This window comes from Watersipora subatra, chromosome 7, assembly GCF_963576615.1.
Source record: "Watersipora subatra chromosome 7, tzWatSuba1.1, whole genome shotgun sequence".
Lineage (NCBI taxonomy): Eukaryota > Metazoa > Bryozoa > Gymnolaemata > Cheilostomatida > Watersiporidae > Watersipora > Watersipora subatra.
Window position 1 is genome coordinate 57,092,410 of NC_088714.1, and position 20,700 is coordinate 57,113,109.

Genomic DNA, 20,700 nt, shown 5'->3' on the forward strand with positions numbered 1-20,700 from the left:
CACATAGAAAGCAGGTTTTACATGATATGTAAGTATGATAAAACATATTAAATTTGGAATAATTTATGGGATGATGCTAAAACAAGTCCAATTAGAATTCACAAAAACAATAGTTGAAACCTAACAACATTGCAGCTTTAACACTTCACAACCTGGTCAGAGATAATTCGGAGGGTTGCATTCTCATCAGACCGCTTTTAGGCTTTTAGATCCAGTTCAGGTAGGTTTATGAAAATTAAACCACTTTGTGTGGGACAAATTTTCAGTATAATTCTAAAGTTTGAAGTCGATTGAACAACTAATTCTTGAAATATAGCCAAAATACTAGACATTTCAAACTAGACAAAAAATGAAAAATGGTTGCTGACAAGACTTTAGTTTCAAATGACACACTGATTGAGGTTCTTGAAAACAAAAAAATAGACGAAGCTAAAAAACTTCTTCACATCAGCAACAGGAGCTGTTCTCTAAAACTAGTTGTTATTCTATTAATAACAGACATACACACTCTAGCAGACTCAGTGTATAATTATGTTTCTTCTGTTAACCCTAAAACATAACTTTTTTTGAGAAAGTCTGAAATAAGAACTACTCACTCTATTTGATTTATATTTTTATTATTTTCTACAAGCTTAAAGCATCAAAATGATATTCAGTTCAAAAGGAGTTGTGTTCTCCTAAGTACTTTCAGTCAATGGTAAGTTGTTAATATGGTCAAGGATCAGGGGACTTGTATGTACAAGACTAAGCTTCAAGGTGTTAAGTTCAAACTCTATGCCAGAACTTATAACATTTCTAACATAATTCTGGTTATTGACCTCTGACAATATAAAATTTAAAAGACAGTTGAGGGTGACCACATTTAAGTTGCTTGGCTTTTCACTCGGTATAATGAATAAATCAAGAAAAGCAAATGTGGAAGGGCTAACTCCTCCAAATTACTAGTCAGAGGGTTGTATTGTGGCACGGTTTTGTGTGTGAAGAGCTGATTTTTCATTGCCTTATTAACAAACAGAGTGCTATGAAGCAGGGATTACGTGTATGCCACAATATCCATTTCCATAACATTTCCATAATTCATTTCCATAATTCATTTCCATATTATTTCTATTTCCATAACATTTCCATATTATTTCTATTTCCATAACATTTCCATAATTCACCTCCATATATTTCTATTTCCATAATTCATTTCCATATTATTTCTATTTCCATAACATTTCCATAATTCATTGCCATATTATTTCTATTTCCATAACATTTCCATAATTCATTTCTATATTATTTCCATTTACATAATTCATTTCCATATTATTTTCATTTCCATAATATTTCCATAACGTTTCCATATTATTTTCATTTCCATAACATTTCCATAATTCATTTCCATATTATTTCCATTTCCATAACATTTCCATAATTCATTTCCATAACATTTCCATAATTCATTTCCATATTATTTTCCTTTCCATAACATTTCCCTATTTCACTTCAATTGCATTTCCATATTGTTTCCATTTCCATACTATTTCTATTTCCATAACATTGCCATAGTTCTAAAATAAAATTTTCATATCCATTTCCACAAAATTATGGAAATATTTATGTTTATAGAAATGGATATGGAAAAGTAAACATTTCGATAATATGTTTAGCGATCCCTGCTACGAAGTGGGCCAAGAAATACTGCAGCTGGTTAGTATTTACAGTAAAAAATGGCAGCTACATCAACAAATATGAATGTACTGCCAACAGACAGGTGAACGAGGTCTGACATACCGACAGCATGGAAGAAGTCGTTGCCCAGAAAAGGAAAGCCGGGTCTGTTAGCCAATACAATCATCCTAAAGTTTGGATGCATGTGTATGACACCCGCTGAGGCCACAATGCTTGCATCTGTTTCATCTACAAGACAGACATGTAAATAGTCAGCAGGAACATGCGAAATTAGGAGAGAGTGCTGTAAAAGAAAGTCTATTTAACGATGATTTTCACTATTCCGTGATTGGGGATAGTAATTATATATATATATACTTCAACTACATTCACGCTATACGATCTGGTAGCGGCTTTTATGCTACAGCAAAACTAGAGTCGTGGGAAACTAGTCTTTCTGTATTTTGCGCAAATATATATTAATGTTCAGCCACAACTTTAAAAAATCTTTGGCCTCCACAGTCAGTTTACAACTGGTATAATCAGTGCTATCGTGTATGGAAGTGATCAATGAATTGGTGTAGGCAACCTTTACATATAGAATGATCATGCAAGATTGATTGCTAAATTCTCAGTTATTGAATAAAACTAAATCATTAATGTGGCATGTACAGTGCTTACATCTCCTTTAAGCACTTATAATATAGTTCTTTAAATTGGTTTTAGAGACTAAAGAGAAAAGCTATGTTTGCTATGTTTAGGCAAAGTGAGTCATTCAATGTCCAGTCTAATGCTTATTCAATCACATTTCACGCCGTTATACGTATTAACTTATCACAGCTTTGTTAAAGAGAAGCCATTATCCCTGCAGAAATAGACCATGATTGGTTGAATCATGGGGAGTATAACTATCCTTTTACAAACAAATTTTCAAACCACTTATCAGGTGGTAAGTTGAAACCATCGATGTTTCTCGAGTTGGGTCTTCGCCGTAATGCATTTACATTTTTGCAAATTGAAAGACTAGGACTTCAAATGTCCTAAAATTTTGTGATTATACGTAAGATTTCTAAATAGCATGATGCTAATAGGTTGTTTAATATAACATTATTCAATATGACCTTTATTAAGGGTGACGGTTAAGAGTATAGGTACACGGGAAATATTGTTAAGAAAGGTGCATCTAATCAAAGAATAAGAAATTTGAACCTTATATTGCGAAAAACAAGGCTAAAGAAAATTTAGACTTTCAGAGAGTATGTTCTAACAGCATTTTAATTTTATGTTTGTTGATTTTTTTCTACATTAAACTACAATAAACAGAAATATATGTAATTTACTAAACCATATCGTTTTTATTGAATTTCCTCTCTTCAATACACATACTAACCAAATGAGCTCCTACAATATTTTTTAAAGTATTGACGGTTACTACACTTCTTCAGTCAAACCTTCTCCGGTAAACGTCCATTGGCCAAATTTAAGTAGGCCAAATGTACGCCTGGCAAATGTCTTTCATCTGAAAGTCTGGGTACCAACAAAACCCACCGGTAAAAAATTTTTAAGAAAAGATTTATAGTAAAATTGTCAGATTCAGAAAGTTATTAACAATCTTCAGACACCGGAGTAGAGTAATTTATAGTTGGATTCTCACCACTAACTATTTTCCTCCCATCAGATAGGTGCATCTGCCCGCTCTCCACAAGTGTCTTAAGAACACAGGTGACATTGGTGGGAGCTTTATCTGCCTCATCTATAACTAGTACCAGCCCTTCTCTCACAGCCTTGACCTTTCAACAGGAGTAAACATGGTAAGACACTCAAAGCGTAGCCGACAGAATGTTTCTGTTAGCCTATTACTAATCATGTAACAGTCTTTGATATTTTAACTTTAATTGTACAGAACAATTTAGTAGTCAGGTAATATCAAGAAATCAACTAGATCCCACAACGGTAAAAATGTTGCACTAGTAAGCCACAGAGAAAACATGGACTACCCACTTCTGAATGACTAGAGTTGAATAATCTGTTGTTGTGAAACATGAACAGAAGTTTTTCAAACACCAATTGCTACAGAACAAAATTTCCACTCAGTTATCTAGAGCAAGAAGTTCTATATGGTCTAGTGGTTAGGATTCCTGGTTTTCACCCAGGTGGCCTGGGTTCAATTCCCGGTGTGGGAAAATCTTTTTGAGTATCGATTTAATAGTAAGCTTTAATAAAGGCTGACCATAAAATGTTACAAAGGTTGCGGAGCTGAAGTTTGGAGAAGGAAATCATGGAACAATTTTCCGAACGTTGCCACATATAAGCCTATCTTGCATATAAGCCGACCCTAGCAAAACTACCCTGAAATCAGGGAATTTATAATACTTCGCACACGAGCGAAGTAACATAACTGTTTATTTGATTCCATAGATATAAAACACCAGGCATACCAAGTAACACGCATATACTGAACTGTGGTTCAAACCACTTTTATCAGCATTCGAAGGGGGTCACTTGATTGTACTCGCACACAGACATAGTTTTGTAATCACACACAGACATAGTTTTGTAATCACACACACAGATACAGAAGCTCCCAACTTACGAACATTCGAGTTACGAACAATTGCACATACCAACATGTCTGAGCGTATGTCCGACGTTATTAGCGACGGTATTACCGACGTATTGGCGGCGGAAAGAGGCACTACTCGGAAGCACCACCCAGCATTCACCTTACTCTGCCCAGTTCGTTGCAGGGTCTCCAGTGCGCAAACAACTTTTTTATTTTTACTGTACGTACTGTAAAGGAATTTGCCGGCCTTTACTTGGCACGATCTAGACTAATAAATAAAGAGAAGAGAGTGCGTGTAGTTTCATTCAGCTTTTTAGGAGCAAAGGAAATTTCACTAGCCGAGGAGCGTACGGCTATCTGCTCTGCTCAACTGAGTGAGCGCGCTCCTTTATATACAATAATATCAACCGTTCCGGCAAGCGATAAGAACACCGGCTAACAAGGTGAATAAATAGGACTGCTAGTGCGTTGGTACGGCAACAATATAAGTGACGATAAGTGATAGCATAACGAGTGAAACAACGATATAATAATAATGACAACACATACAATAAATAAGAAATGCAGTGTCATAGCCCGGCGTCCACCAAAGTATTCTCTCCATTTTATTAATTTTTTTTTCAGTACAAACCAATACAGGTTACTTATACAAGCCTTAAACATACTTATATAAACCTTCAATATACTTATATAGTTATTCAAACTAAATTTTCAAAGAAGTTGGAGGTATAAAATTATGAGTAAATTGAGACATACCTTGTTAATAGCTAAATAAATTAATTTGTCGATAAGAAATTTTCAACTTTATATTGATCGCAACTATTAGGCTGATAGCCAATTGGCCTTTGGTACTAGGAACTGGTAAACGAACGCTGTCGCCGTTTCAATGACTTCATTAGACATGTTAAATTGAAAAGAATTGATAATATATTACTTAAATTATATATTAATTAATGTATTACTACTTTATATATATATTACTTATATAAGCCTTGCCAAGAGTTGCTTCCAAAGATGGTCATATGATCCATGAACTTCTATATCACCGGACACAGTCGTTATACATGAACTGAATAAACAGAGAGACTGTTTCTAATAAGGAACAGGAATTGTGAGCTCGCGCTTACAAGTGGTGAGTCATCATAGACAATCTTTCCATCTCTAACTGTTGGCTGAAGTGTCAAGGTCTGGACAGTTGTGTCTCTGTGTAGCTGAATGTATTCTCTCGGCCTGCCAAGTAACTGTAAGAACCTGTCAACCACTTTGTTCTTGCCAACACCTTGATTGCCAACTAGTAGCAGGTGCTCCCCACAGAGATAATCCTTCAGCATCGACTCCATCACAGCTATATGCTACAAAATCACAGTCAGTTGAATAGAGGTAAGATAGCGTTAGTGTTTACCACTAACCTTTCAAACACCGTGAAACCTCAGCGCTCTACCTCCTTAATCAAACGATTCCGTATTCAACCAATAGATTCGAGTAAAAATGCATTTAAATTTGAACAGACTCTCAATGCTTCAATTAGCCGAGAAAGAACAAAAAGGGCTGAGTCAAGCCAAATGCACTTCTCAACCATTTAGTAAACATCTATTCGACTCCGGCTACTAGCGGAGCAAAATGTCCACAGGCCATTTGAGAACTTTAAGCCAGTTTTGTATTTCTTGTGTTGCTTTAACTTTTAACAAAGATTCCTAAGAAAGAGAGTGATAAAGAGATAAGAGATTAATATTTTAGGTACCGTACTTTTTGGACTATAAACTGCACCCCTATATAAGCCGCATATGCTTTATTTTCCAAAAAACGATAATAAAACAATACATAGGCCGCACCTTTGTATAGACCGCAGAACTCAGGACAGTGCTTTTTAAACACGGCGGCAACTTTCCGGTTTAAAAAAGAACAGTGCCTAACGGCACTGTTTCGTATTAATCGACGCTTTTTAACCTAGTGCATAACGGAACAGTACTGTTAGGCATTGTTTCGTATCTGCTTTCACTGCTAGAAACGCACTAACCGGAGATTCTGGTTAATGCGCCCTAGCGATGAAAGAAAAAGCCACAGAATAGCCGCACCCTTATATAAGCCGCATGGCTCAAATTATCAAAAAAAGGAGCGGCTAATAGTCCGAAAAGTACAGTATTTCTTAGAGGCGAAATATGTTAAAACACCTACCATTGTTTCTCATGGGGAAAATGGGTTTCAGTTTTTAAACAAAGAAGTGATTAAACACTAAATCCAAACTAATTACAGTCGAACACCGAGGTTCCACTGTAGTTAAAACATAATTTCTCAAGCAAAGAGATGAGTAATATACACTACATAACAGCACTAAACATTAAAGTTGCCACCGATATCATACCATAGAGTTATCATAAAAGAGCGTGTCTGGGACTTTCATAAGATTATCAGATTTGCTAATATGACACTCCGTGTTTCCAATTCGTAATATGTCTCCTTTCACAGTGCAGCTAGTAGCCCTTTCCAGCCCCGCCTCCTTTAACTCCGCCCTATCACCGCTCGGAGCTATGTCAAGTTCTTCCAGCATTTGTTCCAGACTGCGCTTAGCAAGAGCGGGTAAGAACCTAAAACACAAACAGATGGAAAATAAGAGGTTTGTAGTTTGAGGACATGAAATTTACAAAGGAAAAGAAGAGACTAGCGGATGATAGAGTACCTCGACATACAGGCGCTGTGCACTGCCTCATATAGAGACTCTGATGGGTACCGAGACAGCCTTCTGGCAATTCTCAGTAAATTTCTGGTAGAAAGAGTGTTGGCCAGTGCTTGGAACTACAAATTCGCCATAAAATCATATTATCTAGAAAATCTTTATTTAATAATAATAACAACAAAAGAATAAAATAAATAAGAAGAATAATCAATCTTAATTCATTAGAATGTAGTCTTCAGTGATCTATATATATATATATATTTATATATATATATATATGTACAGTCATATAAGCTTCAGTTCATTTTAATTTTACCTGATGAATGGTAGCAACCATGAAACTTTAAGTTGTAAAATGTTTTAAAAGTTTTCAGTTCTTAATATAGTTTATGTGTATATATATATAGATTTGTATATATATATATATATATACAAATCTAAGTGATTGTTGGTCTGTCATCCATATGTCCAGTTATAGCGATAAACTTACAGGAACAAAAACCTGTTTCGCACCATAATTAAACTCTAAAACACCAGTTTTGAAAACAGGCGCGCTAACCACTATACCACACGGCTACCTTGCCATACTATGGACTAACTATGAACATACTTATTCCACCTGCCAATCTTTAATAGTGATTGGTTGAAATACACTTGTTTCATACTTCAGCTTAGTACGCTTGAACTACTAAAAGAAAAATACATGCCCAAACTTCTCCAATTGTATTAAGTATATGTAGAGTGAACCCTCGGGTTACGGGTTCGCTGTCTTACAGTTTTTTGCTTTATGATGTGAAATATAAAGTGTTTCTGGTTTTATGTTCTGGCAATTTGCCTACCATACGACATCAACCTGTCTCTCCAAAATTCAGATTAAATTTCTTGTCGAATTAGTTTAAAAAGAGTTTTAATAAGGTTAACTAAAGGTTATAGTGAAAGTGAGGCAAATACTGCCAAACTGGAAACAGGTAATAAAAAGTTAATTTGTTAATTAAAGTTAAGTTTAATAAAATATTAAAACTTAGCTTCAAGTTCTTGTGTTTCACAAGCTAAACTAAAAGTTTATGCTCTGTTACGTAGTGTCACAAAAGTATCGTGTACCAAATGTGTTGCTATCCAAGTCTCTCAACACCCGCGGCTAACCACTACATGTATCTACAAGTTGAGAACTCTGTACAGTACTGTACATACAACGGTGAATATTATTGCAGATCATAAACACTGAATAAGTAACTAATGTCACTATACTAATTTTTGATTTGTACAGAGCATTCTTTTAAATTTGATGTTTTTACTGGGGGTTTGCATTAGATAATTACCATAGGTTCCTATAACCCTCGCTATGACATTTTCGCCGTATGATCACAACACCAGAACAAATTAATGTCGTACAGAAGACTCCACTGTATGCATAGCATGAACTTAATTAAACTTGTAGCATACAGAAATAAACCAGCACCGTCATTTAAATATTAGAATGGTAAATTTTGTATATATGTTCATTAAATAAATTTTCTGAGCAAAAACCTTTTTATTACCCGTGCAATACCTGGCATCCATTTAGTCTTTACTATAATAAGAGCCGTGTATGGCAGTAGCCACTCTTACAGCATTAGAAAAAAGATTGCCCAGCAAAGGAATCAAACCCTGACGTTCTGATTTCTACACAATCACATTACTAACCACACCACACAATCACCTTGCTGCAACACAGGATAATTACACACATAGTTATTACACATGATGATCTACCTTGGTGCAAGGAACTGCCAGCGTACTAATCCTTATAAAAGGTAGAGATGTTTTATCAATTAGAATTGAAGGAAACAAGCTGCAATCTGCCGAGCTCTTTTAGACAGGTATGCAAAAATGGATATTTGATTTATTTTGAAAATGGCAAAATAGTATTTATTCCGAGTTTGAGCCATATGAAGTTGTCAAAGTATATGATAGCAAAAGCTAGGAAGCCAGGTGCAGGTTTTTGAGCCAATCTAACAAATGTTTTGAAAGGTATGCAGTGCGTTATTCAGTACCTGGTAATGGATGATATTCACACAACATACAGGAAGGCAGGCTTAAGACCAATTTCCTTTAGCTTGGCCACGCTCAAAAATACTTGCTGAGTTGTTGTTAGCTAATAAATGCTATTCTCTACATGCTGCCTAACTGAGCCTCACTAAAAATTCTGGCAATACAATGCATCTGCCATATATATTTATCAACTCACGGTGGGGTCTCGGTTTCTTCTCAATGATTCAGACAAATCAAAAAGTTTGTCAGTGACATGATTCGCTGTCAACGAATCTATAACCTTGACCTCATCTTTGATTGGCAGAGCAGTCATGTGATGAAAAAGGAACATAGATAGCATCTCAGCATTGAGCCACTGTCCACTGGTAGATGAGAGGTCGGGTGGCTCTGCTAACCCGATGATACGAAATGAAGGATGAATCCTGTGCACTCCTCTGTAGTAGTTATTTATTAACAAATAGCAGATATATCTATTGCCTACTATACAGAGTGTCACTAGAATATAGAATCACCCAATTTGGTAGCTTAGAAGAATTACGCACAATTCTACCTGCAGAACTCCACCTGCGTATAATTCAGAATATGACTAAAAATACTAATGATTTTGAATGACTTGCAGGCTATAAGTTTCGGTCAAGAAAGCAAGGTAATTGCACACGTAGTCCCAACTAACCATAGGTCTGAGGTAAATATGTCTACAGTGCCCTATAAGTAATTTGTGTAATTTTCTCACAAATTTTAATGCCTTCACAATAGTGAAGGAAGCAGTGCTTCAGGTAAAACCCTGAAGCACTTTTAAGCTTCAGGGTTTTGCTTGAAAGTGAAAAAGTATTAAGATTCGTTCACCACAATTCTATAGAGAAAGAATAAAATAAAAAATACCCCGCTCTACCCTCATTCCATTAGACACATTATATTCAAAAGTGCATAAAACTGGAAGTGAAGGCTCCATGAGAATTTTGAATACTGGGTAATGTGAATTTCCAAGATACAAAAGCATGAAAGAAGGAAGGTTTGGAGACAATACAGAGTACAATGTGCATTCATCTTCTGTGATTGACCTGAATGGTACTAAATGTAGGATAATCACTGGCAGTGATTAAAAACAATTTTGCACAAACATTTTTTTCCAGCTAGTACCACCCCCCAAATCTACTAAAAATAATCTACTAAAGTCATTGAGCTCCAGCAAATTTGTGACTCAATTTTTGAATAAGTTAGAATTTAGAAAGGCCTTATAATTGGAATCATCCGGCCTCATTATCTGTAAAGACTCGATGAGGAAAAGTAATCAAGTTTCATCAAGTCACCAAGACTTGAGGCGATGTTTGAGAATACACTGTATGGTAGGGAGATGCTTTATGTTGATTGAAAAGTTTTTGAACACAAGCCACGCCAATACATTCTCCTAAAAATCTGTTCACTTTGTACGGAACAAAAGGTTTATCACAGTGTCGGGGAAAAGGTCACAACGTCATTAATCCTCAGCTATCTCCAGAAAGTCGGATAGGACATTTTTATAAAATGCAAAAGACAAAGAAACTTTGACAGAATTGACTAATGCAAACAAGTTGAAGAGAGTTAAAACATTGTGGTTGGTGGCGAGGTCAATGGAAAAACTCTACTAAACATATCCATCATTGTAGTGCTATGAACCAAAATCTGTTGAGTTACATGTACGTCTGAACGGTTTACAGCATATTTGTAATAGTGAATCTTTATAATAACAAAAGCCCCGTCTGCCAGTCTGAAACCATACCAAGTGTGTTAGGAAAAGAGATCACACTGCAAACGAACCCAGACATTCAAGTCAACAGATTCAATGCTGAGAGCACGACCCCCAAAACACACAACACCCTTGCCACATTGAGGAATAACTGTGTATTCAGTTATTACATATCGTGATCCCTCACAGCGAATGGACGAGTAAGTGTCCTGGTAGTAAATAAATGGTAGGGTGTGATAAAATATACCACTATTCATTTCAAACTATATGCTCAAATGCTCAAACAAACATAACAATGGAATACAGATACCAACATAGCAATATAATACAGAGACCAACATAGCAATATAATACAGAGACCAACATAGCAATATAATACAGAGACCAGTATAGCAATATAATACAGAGACCAACACAGCAATATAATACAGAGACCAACATATCAATATAATACAGAAACCAGTATAGCAATATAATACAGAGACCAACACAGCAATATAATACAGAGATCAACATAGCAATATAATACAGAGACCAACACAGCAATATAATACAGAGACCAACATAGCAATATAATACAGAGACCAACATATCAATATAATACAGAGACCAGTATAGCAATATAATACAGAGACCAACATAGCAATATAATACAGAGACCAGTATAGCAATATAATACAGAGACCAACATAGCAATATAATACAGAGACCAGTATAGCAATATAATATAGAGACCAGTATAGCAATATAATACAGAGACCAGTATAGCAATATAATACAGAGACCAGTATAGCAATATAATACAGAGACCAACACAGCAATATAATACAGAGACCAGTATAGCAATATAATACAGAGACCAACACAGTAATATCATACAGAGACCAACACAGCAATATAATACAGAGACCAGTATAGCAATATAATACAGAGATCAACATAGCAATATAATACAGAGACCAACATAGCAATATAACAAAGTGCACCCTCAGGATACAATTACCCTGATATATGATTTTGTCACCTTACGAAGTGGAACATGACGATTATTCCACCTCACTAAACGAATCTTATTTCAAAATACAAAATCAACAAAATTTGTTCTTTTTCCCCGAGCTCAAATTTGGAGTCGATGTGCTTATTACGTACATCAAAATAACAAAGATACCAAAATGCTGTTTGCCAGAAACATTTTCACAACGAATGAATGAAACACGATGACCAATTTCTATCAGTTCAGCAAGAAAAGTTGGAGTTGCGATCCCCTCAAACAGCGGTAAAACAACTTTTTTCAACCTGCTAACAAAAATCCACTTCCTTAAAATTCACTTTATTATGAATACAGCATTATTCGGGCTTTCTTGCCAAATTTCCTAGACCAACACTTCAGACTTGGCAAAATCATTCATTGGGCAAGTGAAATGGCTACCTGGTTCTGTCAGACTGGACGTGTTGCAAAATGCATCTCTTCGGGTTAATCTGACAGTACCAGAAGAAGCCCTTGATTAGTGTTAGGACCACCTAAGGTAGTTTACAAAAAACTAGTCCTGGCGGTGTGTTTCTCTACTAGAGAACATGAGAATACTACCAAGCATTGTCACTACATGACAGAAGCATGCCATTAATTGCCAAATTAGGGTAAAAAAGGTTTTAATGAGATTCGCTAAAATTATATTAAAACCGAAGCCGGAAACTAAGCGATAAAAATTTAATGATAAAAAGTTGAAATTCAGTAAAATAGCTAAAAATGCATACAAAAACTTAGCTTTAAGTGTGTGTTTAGTAAGCTAAAATTATTTAAAGTGAATTCAAAGTTTGTGTTGTATGTATGTCTTGAAAATGAAAACTCTCAAAGGTACGTACTCCACATCGCATATTGCAACATTACATTTTAATGCAGATCATAACCACTAAACATACTCAAGTTACTTTCGGTAACTATAGTTACTTAGGCTAAAATACTACTTTCTTATTTGTGTATTTATTTTGTATTTATATATGTACAGTACTTGTCTAAAATTCAGATGATTTTTATCTGGGGATGTTTGCATTATATAATTGCTATGATTTCTACACCCCTCCATACAATTTTTTCGCCATACGATGCCAACCCAGGAACGAATTAAAATCGTATCCTAAGGGTGCACTGTACAGGGACCAACATAACAATATAATCTAGATATTCTTCCAAATAAATATAAATAATATCTTATATAAACACAGTTCTATTAATTTCCTACTCTACATATAACTATGGACTCACATAACAATAACAAACATATGTATTGTATTGATCTCTAAATCCACATATACCGGCACACACAGATTACCATAGTAAACTAATACATACATTTCATTCAATTCTTCTGATGTTTTACCCAAATCTTGAGCCAGTGTGTCGAACCTGTGACCTTGAAGGAACCTGCTGCCATCTGCCAGGTTTAACTCCCTGTCCTGGATGAGGCTGAAATGAAAAAAATACCAACATTGACCATAGCATTAGGGAAAAGCTACAGCTCAGTAGAACCAAAATACAGCTAGATCAAACATTGTTCATTGCTTTTTGGCTAACGGCCGTGTTTGCAGTGCGGCTAATTCAGGATCAAACTTCAAAGATGAATTGTAAATTATCTTTATGTTATGCATGAGCTAAAGTAATCACTATTGAAATCCTAAATATGTTAAAAGAACTGTGGTGGGCGCCAGCCAGTCTGTGGCCAGGCCAGCTCAGCTAGGCGACTCGGCCAAAAGACGAGTTCATTCCTTAGATGGACCAACGGAGGATCAACTCGACGCTCAGCTAAAAGGGGCGGAGCGTACTCTCCCAGCTACTAATAAACAGAGAACCCACACAGAGAAGAAAACAGAAGCACCTTTACGCCTTCTCCGTGTATATTTGACTTGTGATTTTTATATCTGCACATATACACTTAGGCCTATCAATTTCAACTGTGAGCTATTCCAAGGTTGGTATGGTGCAGTAAGGGAGTCGTTGACTTCATTTGGACTACTCTCCGACATATAATCCATCTGTGAACCATGCGTTCAACTTTCATTCAGAACTACAAAAGCAAGTGATCTGTGTGGAACATAAACTAACCTGGCAAGAACACTGAATGTACCAGCATTAATGCGATGAAGACCGTCCAACACAGCTATGTCACCATGTTTCATGGCGGTTAGGAGAGGAGATGGACGCCATGCGGTATCTCCATTCTCCAATGTCGTCCTCTGTTGAAGAAGGTCTCGTGATGTCATGTCCTGGTAGAGCAGTATTGGTTCCACGTGATATCCTAACAGGGTTGAAAGTTTCCTAACAACGGTAGTCTTTCCGCAGCCCTGACAAAGAAAAGTACTAACACATTTCAGATTCACACATCAATAATGAGAAACCATGAGCTCAAACCAGGGCACTCACTTGATTAACTGTATATAAACCCAATGACTACAACATAGCCAGCAAAAAAATGGGAAGAAATATATCCCACATTAAGAAGAGATTGAAAAGTTTAGGCATATAAGAACAACTGTAATTTTCGATAGTCAACAGAGCATTGGGTGCAAAACATCTGCACATAAAATGTGGCTTGCCCAAATAATGCGCCAATAAACACAAGCGAGTTGCAAAAAAGTGTGATTTTTAGAACGGCTAAGATCTTGGTGCAAGTGATCAAACTCCCAGGTCTCTAGTAGAAGACCCTAACTTGAGTAGACACTACTACACACTTTTACTAACAGAGTTGAGAAAACCATTATTATATATATATATATATATATATATTCCATAACTAGCTGTACTTCCCAGCGTTGCCCGGGTATTAAAAATCAGCTTATAAACAATGAGAAGTAATGAGAGTTGCCTGCCACTTGCTATTAGCCTAGCAGATTGCCAAGGAAAAAAAAAGGAAAAGCTAACTAATGACAATCATTTACTTACGCAATCACCCTGCATGGTATGCAAAGCCATTGGGTATTTGCTTCCATATCGCCATTTATGATTTATAGCGGTAGCTAACAACTCGATCTTTGTGACCTGATGAGTACGGCATCGGACTGGTGAATGGTAGGGTTTGAGTTCAAATCTTTTTCGGTACGGATTCTTAATTCTAAGATTTTAATAGCTATAGCTGAATAAAAAACACATACATCTGTGCACATATACTTTGAGAAATAAATATTATATAATATTTATTTGTATAAATATATACAATATTAGATATATACATATAAATACAGTATACATACTATATATATGCTATACAAGCGATATATACACAATACATACTATATATACACTATACACACATGTATATATATATATATTTATATATATACATGTATAGTGTATATATAGTATGTATTGTGTATATATCGCGTGTATAGCGTATATATAATATGTATACTGTATTTATATGTATATATATACTATTGTATATATATTTATACAAATAAATATTATATAATATATATTTCTCAAAGTATATACAGTCAAACATGGATAACTCGAACTTCAAGGGACCGAGCAAAAGTGTTCGAATTATCAGAGCGTTCAAGTTATCAGAGCACTGTCACAAGTCCATATATTTACTTATTTATTAGTAGATACATTTACATATACAAACTATAATATAAATCAAAAGCACAAATGGTTTGTTTCAAATTAAATGCTTCTAATGTAAAGTTTAAAACGTTTTTATGAAAAAGTATAGAGATTTTTCTATCACTTGAGATTGGTTTGTTATTTGAGGTGATGTTATTGCCAGGACGTTTTTCAGATTGACATTGGCAAAACTTGATCGTTGTTGAAATGCTCAAAAGAAAAGACATTTTTTTCTTTTGGGTTTTACCCACGATCAATTTTGCCGTTTTTTCTTGAAGTTTATGCAGATTACCTTACTTTACCTGGGATTCGTTAAGAGCAACACTCCGAGGCAGTTCAATTAGAAGTTTTACGAGGTTTTACGGCACATTCTATATCACTCACGCTTTTTTAATAGATACTTATTGAATGTACACACGTATTCTGTGTTTAGGTCAAACGATGAATAGTTTTTTGTAGCTCAGACAACGTATACGTTTAATTACAACATTTTTTAAGACGTTTTAAACATTCAACATTCCGACGTTGATTCAACACGGAATCAACGTCGGAAAACTATTCATCACGGGCTAGCCGGGTCACGCACTCAAGGATTTTCGCCACGCACATACAAAACAACATGCGATTTTTGTTTTGTATATGCGTGGCGAAAATCCTTGCGCGCGTGACCCGGCTAGCCCGTGCTATTCATCGTATCGCAGTATAAATCAAATTTCACCAAACTTTTAGAAAAGTCGTTGACAAAAATATTTTGTCGATGGTGGTAATAACGACGCTTATGAATTACGAAAATATGAAGTTTACCTCTATGGCTTTGAATAAAGTGATTTTCTAAAGCGATAACAACCGTTTCGGTAGCTGTTGGGCAAAAAAACAGTTCGAATTAACAGTGTTGAGTTCGAGTTATCTATAGCAATTTATCATTACGTGGGAACGGACCAAAGGAAATGTTCGAATTAACCATGTGTTCGAGCTATCCGTGGACGAGTTATCCATGTTTGACTGTATATATATCTATATATATATACTTTGTATATACATACTTATATATACATGTATATAGTATAATGTATGGCATGGAGAGTATTTAGCTGTTGATTAACTACTACAGTGATAAACCAACAAGTAAGTACTCTCCACATCATGTAAAATATACAATTATTCACTCTGCACATCGTGTATTGAGTGCTTTTTTATTATTCTTTACTACGAAACTATCATTTCTAGCAAAAATAGATCTATATACATCAACCGGATTCTTACATTCAAACCATCGTGTTTGTCTCATGAATCTAATAGCCAGCGATGCTGCTAATATGTAAACAGTTTTTTGAGTGGTTCAAAACTCATTGGCATGAAATGATGTTTCCTAAACCCTAACCTGGCTATAATCAGGATGCTGCAAGATATTACCAAGCATTCATATATCAAGCTTATTCTAAACCCTGCAAAGAGTAAATCCTTCATAACCCAAGTGAGATGTACTTACCCTAGGGCCCACAATGCAAAAGTCATGGAATCGATGGGAGGTTAAAAGGTCAGAAATCAGTCTTTCCTGATGCTCTGTCTGAACATAATGCTCATCGTTAGACTGCAGCTCTTTCTGTCCTTTTTTAACAGAAAATGAGTGGCCATCAGTGAAGGTTATCATGGCCTCTTCGGAATTTTCTGAGGAAGGAGACACTTTCTGTAAGTTCGGGCCTTGAAATGAGCTCTCATGCAGCTCAAATGTCTGACAAAGAAACATTATGGTTAGAGGAGACTCAAACAGAATTTCCACAACGCAGTGTCTCTTTATCTACTAGTTATCAATCTTTGACCTTGCACTACACCCCAACCATATCAAAATATATTAACTATAGAACAGATAATTTACCGTCAACACATCTGGTAGCACGCCAACAAAGTAATTAAAAATGAATTTTGCTTTTGCTACTTATTTATGAAGATTTTTACATACAAAAGTCCATCTTTGTATTTACTAATTAATCTAAAATGCAAGCATTGTAAGCAATTTGTGAGCTGTTCAAAGTGTTCAAAGCTGAACTTCTGAGCTTTGAACTTCAAACACAACTGCAACAAGAAATATAAACAAAAACTGGCTGTTGGCAAACAAGAAATTTTCTTTTCACATTATTGTAACAAATAAAAATACTAGGAAACGGAGTCAATAAAATTCTTGGACAGTCCATTTATGCAATGATATAACATTTAAAATATTTTTGCCTTGATAAATGTATTGAGTTGTGAAACTGTATGATCAAGATGCATACTTATGTTTATTTTTTCCATTTTTATGACAAACGAAAAGAGTATATACAAAATAATTATAAAACTCATTTGATTAATTTCTTGAGACTCTTTTAAAATAATGTTAGCTTACTGAATTTAGAGAAGCCTACATTTCGTTAAAATTTTATTTACAGATTAGTAGCTAATTTCAACGTGTCATAAACAAAGCTCAAAGTTGAAAATTACATGCAGATCGTTATGTAACCTGACAACAGCGATATTTTTTGTTACATAAGAGTTGCAAATGAGAAATGACATTGGTTTAACACAGTTTCAAACTTTACCGCAAAATCAAAACCACATTTTATAGCAGTATAATGTTCATTTAAAACCAGTTTTAAATTATTTGGCATATCAGTATAATAACAATATGGCAATTTTCCATATTCAATGTCTTCATAAAACATTGTCTTCAATAAATAATAATCAAATCTGCTAACACTAGGCCAAATATAGACGCTGCACTGAATATGTCTAGCCGTCTATTGCTATACAACTCACTACCATTATAAAACATATTACGACACATTTAATTATTTTGAAAAACAGAAAACATTATTTCTCATCACTTCTTGGACAGTTTCTCATGATATACGATAAACTTCAATGCCGAATAAAACCATAGTTTTATAATTTGTATTGGTGTACACAAACAAGAACAATTCAACTTTTAATGCTTGCTTTTATCCTGAACCTTGACACTACAGATGCTCTAGTCAACTTCACAATCAATATATGCTACGATAGTGAAGACACATTGGTGATACAAGCTTTGTTGTTAGATTTCAGCAAGGCTTTTGGTATGATGTGTCCTTATGCAGCTGTTGAAAAAGTGCTCGTGCTTAGTACCAAACCATTCCTGGTGAGGATTGTAAAATGTTTTCTTCACAGACTGTATGCAAAGATTAAATTTGGAGGCCCTACCTCGTCATATGAACACTGCAAGATCAAAGACTCTCAAGAAATTATTTCGGGCCCTTTGTTATGGAATGTTTTTGTGCATAACCTCAAGCCAAGTGTCAAGCATATGAAGCATGCTGAGAACGCTACCTTGTACAACGCTGTACAGTGATATGAAGTGTCAGTCGCTGAATTAACCAGGACTAAATCAATATCATATACTTGTCAAAACTCACTACAGCACGCAGCAGATAATGCATCACATTGGTGTAAACAGAACTCCGTGTCTCTGAATACTGCCAAGTCACAGACTATCAATTTTACCCCCAGTAAAACTGTATGCAGCCCTTCTATCACAATAAACAATGTGAACATTGAAAATACTGACAGTGTCAGGATTCTGGGCATACAAATGTACAGTTCTCAAGCCATGTCGACATTATTACTTCAAAAACTAGACCGACAACTCATGATCTAATTCAGCTCAGAAAGAGGTATAAGACAAAAGGTCAATCACTTTTTTACCGAAATAGTATATTGTCTATTTTGTCTTACAATACTCCAAGCTGGTATCTCTTTGTATCGAAAACTGATAAAGACAAGTTAGAACGATTTGCAAAATTATGCTTCAGGAGTTATGCTACCTGATATGCACAGCTATGACCAGCGTTTACTTGCACTTAATGCTGAGGAGCTGAATGTGTTTTCAAATTTTTGTGGTTTAAAATACTCTAATCATATCTCCAATCTGCTTGATCATCCACTTTATTGCTGCTTCTCCAAAAAAGCCACAACACCTTTACCAAACACCAACATCTTGCTAATTTACACTGCAGAACAGAATTATGCAAAAACGAGCTTTTTCAACACGCCTGATTTACTTCACTTTACAATTTTTGTTTGCTTTTTGTCTCATGGTTTATTTGCTCTAAACAGCCTTAACCGGTGTGAATAAAATTTTTTATCTATCTTTCTACCTATCTAATGCATTGGGTCGCGCAGTGCACCTTCAGGAAGTTGTCTGATCTCTGACCCTTTGCTGTTCAAAGGGATCACAACTCCAACTTTGCAAATAGTTTTGAAGGGAAATATCGTGTACTACTTTTCACATGAGGAATGCTGAACTGAGTGGAATATGTCACTGTATTTCTTTCAGGCGTTTTGAGAAAGTTTTTAGCAAACATCAGCTTTGTTATTTTGATGCACATATGAGCCCACCAACCGTCAAATTTGAACCCGAGCGAAGATTTTGTTGAAATCGTATGGTGAAATAAGATTTGTATGGCGGTGTGGAAAAACTATCATGTTCCACTGCATAAGGTGAAAAAATCGTATAACAGGGTAATGGTATCCAGAGGGTGCACTGTATAAAGAAAAGAGCTGTAAACATTCAGTCTCAACAAAACTTTTATTCGCATTTATCCAAACACACCAGAACCAAACCTTACCTCTAGTGTGGATTTGATGGATTTCTTTCCATCGTCGCTGAGGAATAAATTGTATGGATATAGTCTTTTTACAGCTGATTCCCCTCTAATATGACTAAACTCACTCTGCCAAATTACAAAATATATATAACGTACACGAAATAAATGTGAAGTTTGCTGCTTATACTATTTTTGTATATTTGTAATTTTTTTGCATTTTTAACATGTGAATTGTTTGTATATCTTTGGCCAACAAAGAAAGCACTTTTAACTACATCTATCAGAGTCAGCTAGCGTATTACATCAATAATTGTGCAATGGAATTATGAACAGACTTCAACAGCTCTGAATAGAGAAGGAAGCGGCAGCGAGGTACCATGATTGCTGACAGTTGAGTCATACTAGCGAGAGGAAAGTCTGCCAGACCCAAGTTTTGTCCTTCTTCTTGATTTAACGTGTGGGCGAATGAAAGGATTTCTGATATATATGATGGGTCAAGGCTAGAGTAGGTTCCTCGGAGGACATCAAACTGCTCCTAAACGTATAAAATGTCTAAACACTCAAAATGATTACTTGCTTATCATTTAAATAAAAACACAGTGTTCTAGGATGTAAATAATACCTATGTACTTATTCTATATGGTATTTTGCGATTGATGCAAAATAATTTTGATGTCCAATTATGTATATTATCCGTGTACTAGTAATCGCACAAAATAGCTAAGGGATAATGAGCAGCCTCAACAATAGAGCTTGAAGTAAACACTAGATTTAGATAGCTGAAGGAAGAAAGTCTATAAAATTAATGGCTCAGCTTAATGAACAAGCGAA

At 35.3% G+C, this 20,700-nt stretch overlaps 1 protein-coding gene and 1 non-coding gene across 2 annotated transcripts in view; one reads left to right on the top strand and one right to left on the bottom strand.

The window, feature by feature from the left end:
- Positions 1-20,700, bottom strand: part of LOC137401070 (von Willebrand factor A domain-containing protein 8-like) — a 127,934-nt gene that overhangs the window by 98,790 nt on the left and 8,444 nt on the right. The window contains exons 7-17 of the mRNA XM_068087420.1: positions 20,246-20,404; positions 19,891-19,995; positions 16,740-16,982; positions 13,751-13,989; positions 13,001-13,114; positions 9,121-9,358; positions 6,897-7,012; positions 6,582-6,804; positions 5,347-5,571; positions 3,311-3,446; positions 1,780-1,905 (exon numbers count right to left, since the gene is read on the bottom strand). Coding sequence (XP_067943521.1) covers positions 1,780-1,905; positions 3,311-3,446; positions 5,347-5,571; positions 6,582-6,804; positions 6,897-7,012; positions 9,121-9,358; positions 13,001-13,114; positions 13,751-13,989; positions 16,740-16,982; positions 19,891-19,995; positions 20,246-20,404 — 1,924 coding nt within the window. The remainder of the gene's footprint in view (positions 1-1,779; positions 1,906-3,310; positions 3,447-5,346; positions 5,572-6,581; positions 6,805-6,896; positions 7,013-9,120; positions 9,359-13,000; positions 13,115-13,750; positions 13,990-16,739; positions 16,983-19,890; positions 19,996-20,245; positions 20,405-20,700) is intronic.
- Trnae-uuc (transfer RNA glutamic acid (anticodon UUC)) lies at positions 3,768-3,839 on the top strand. Its single transcript has one exon. It is a non-coding gene; the product is annotated as a tRNA-Glu (tRNA).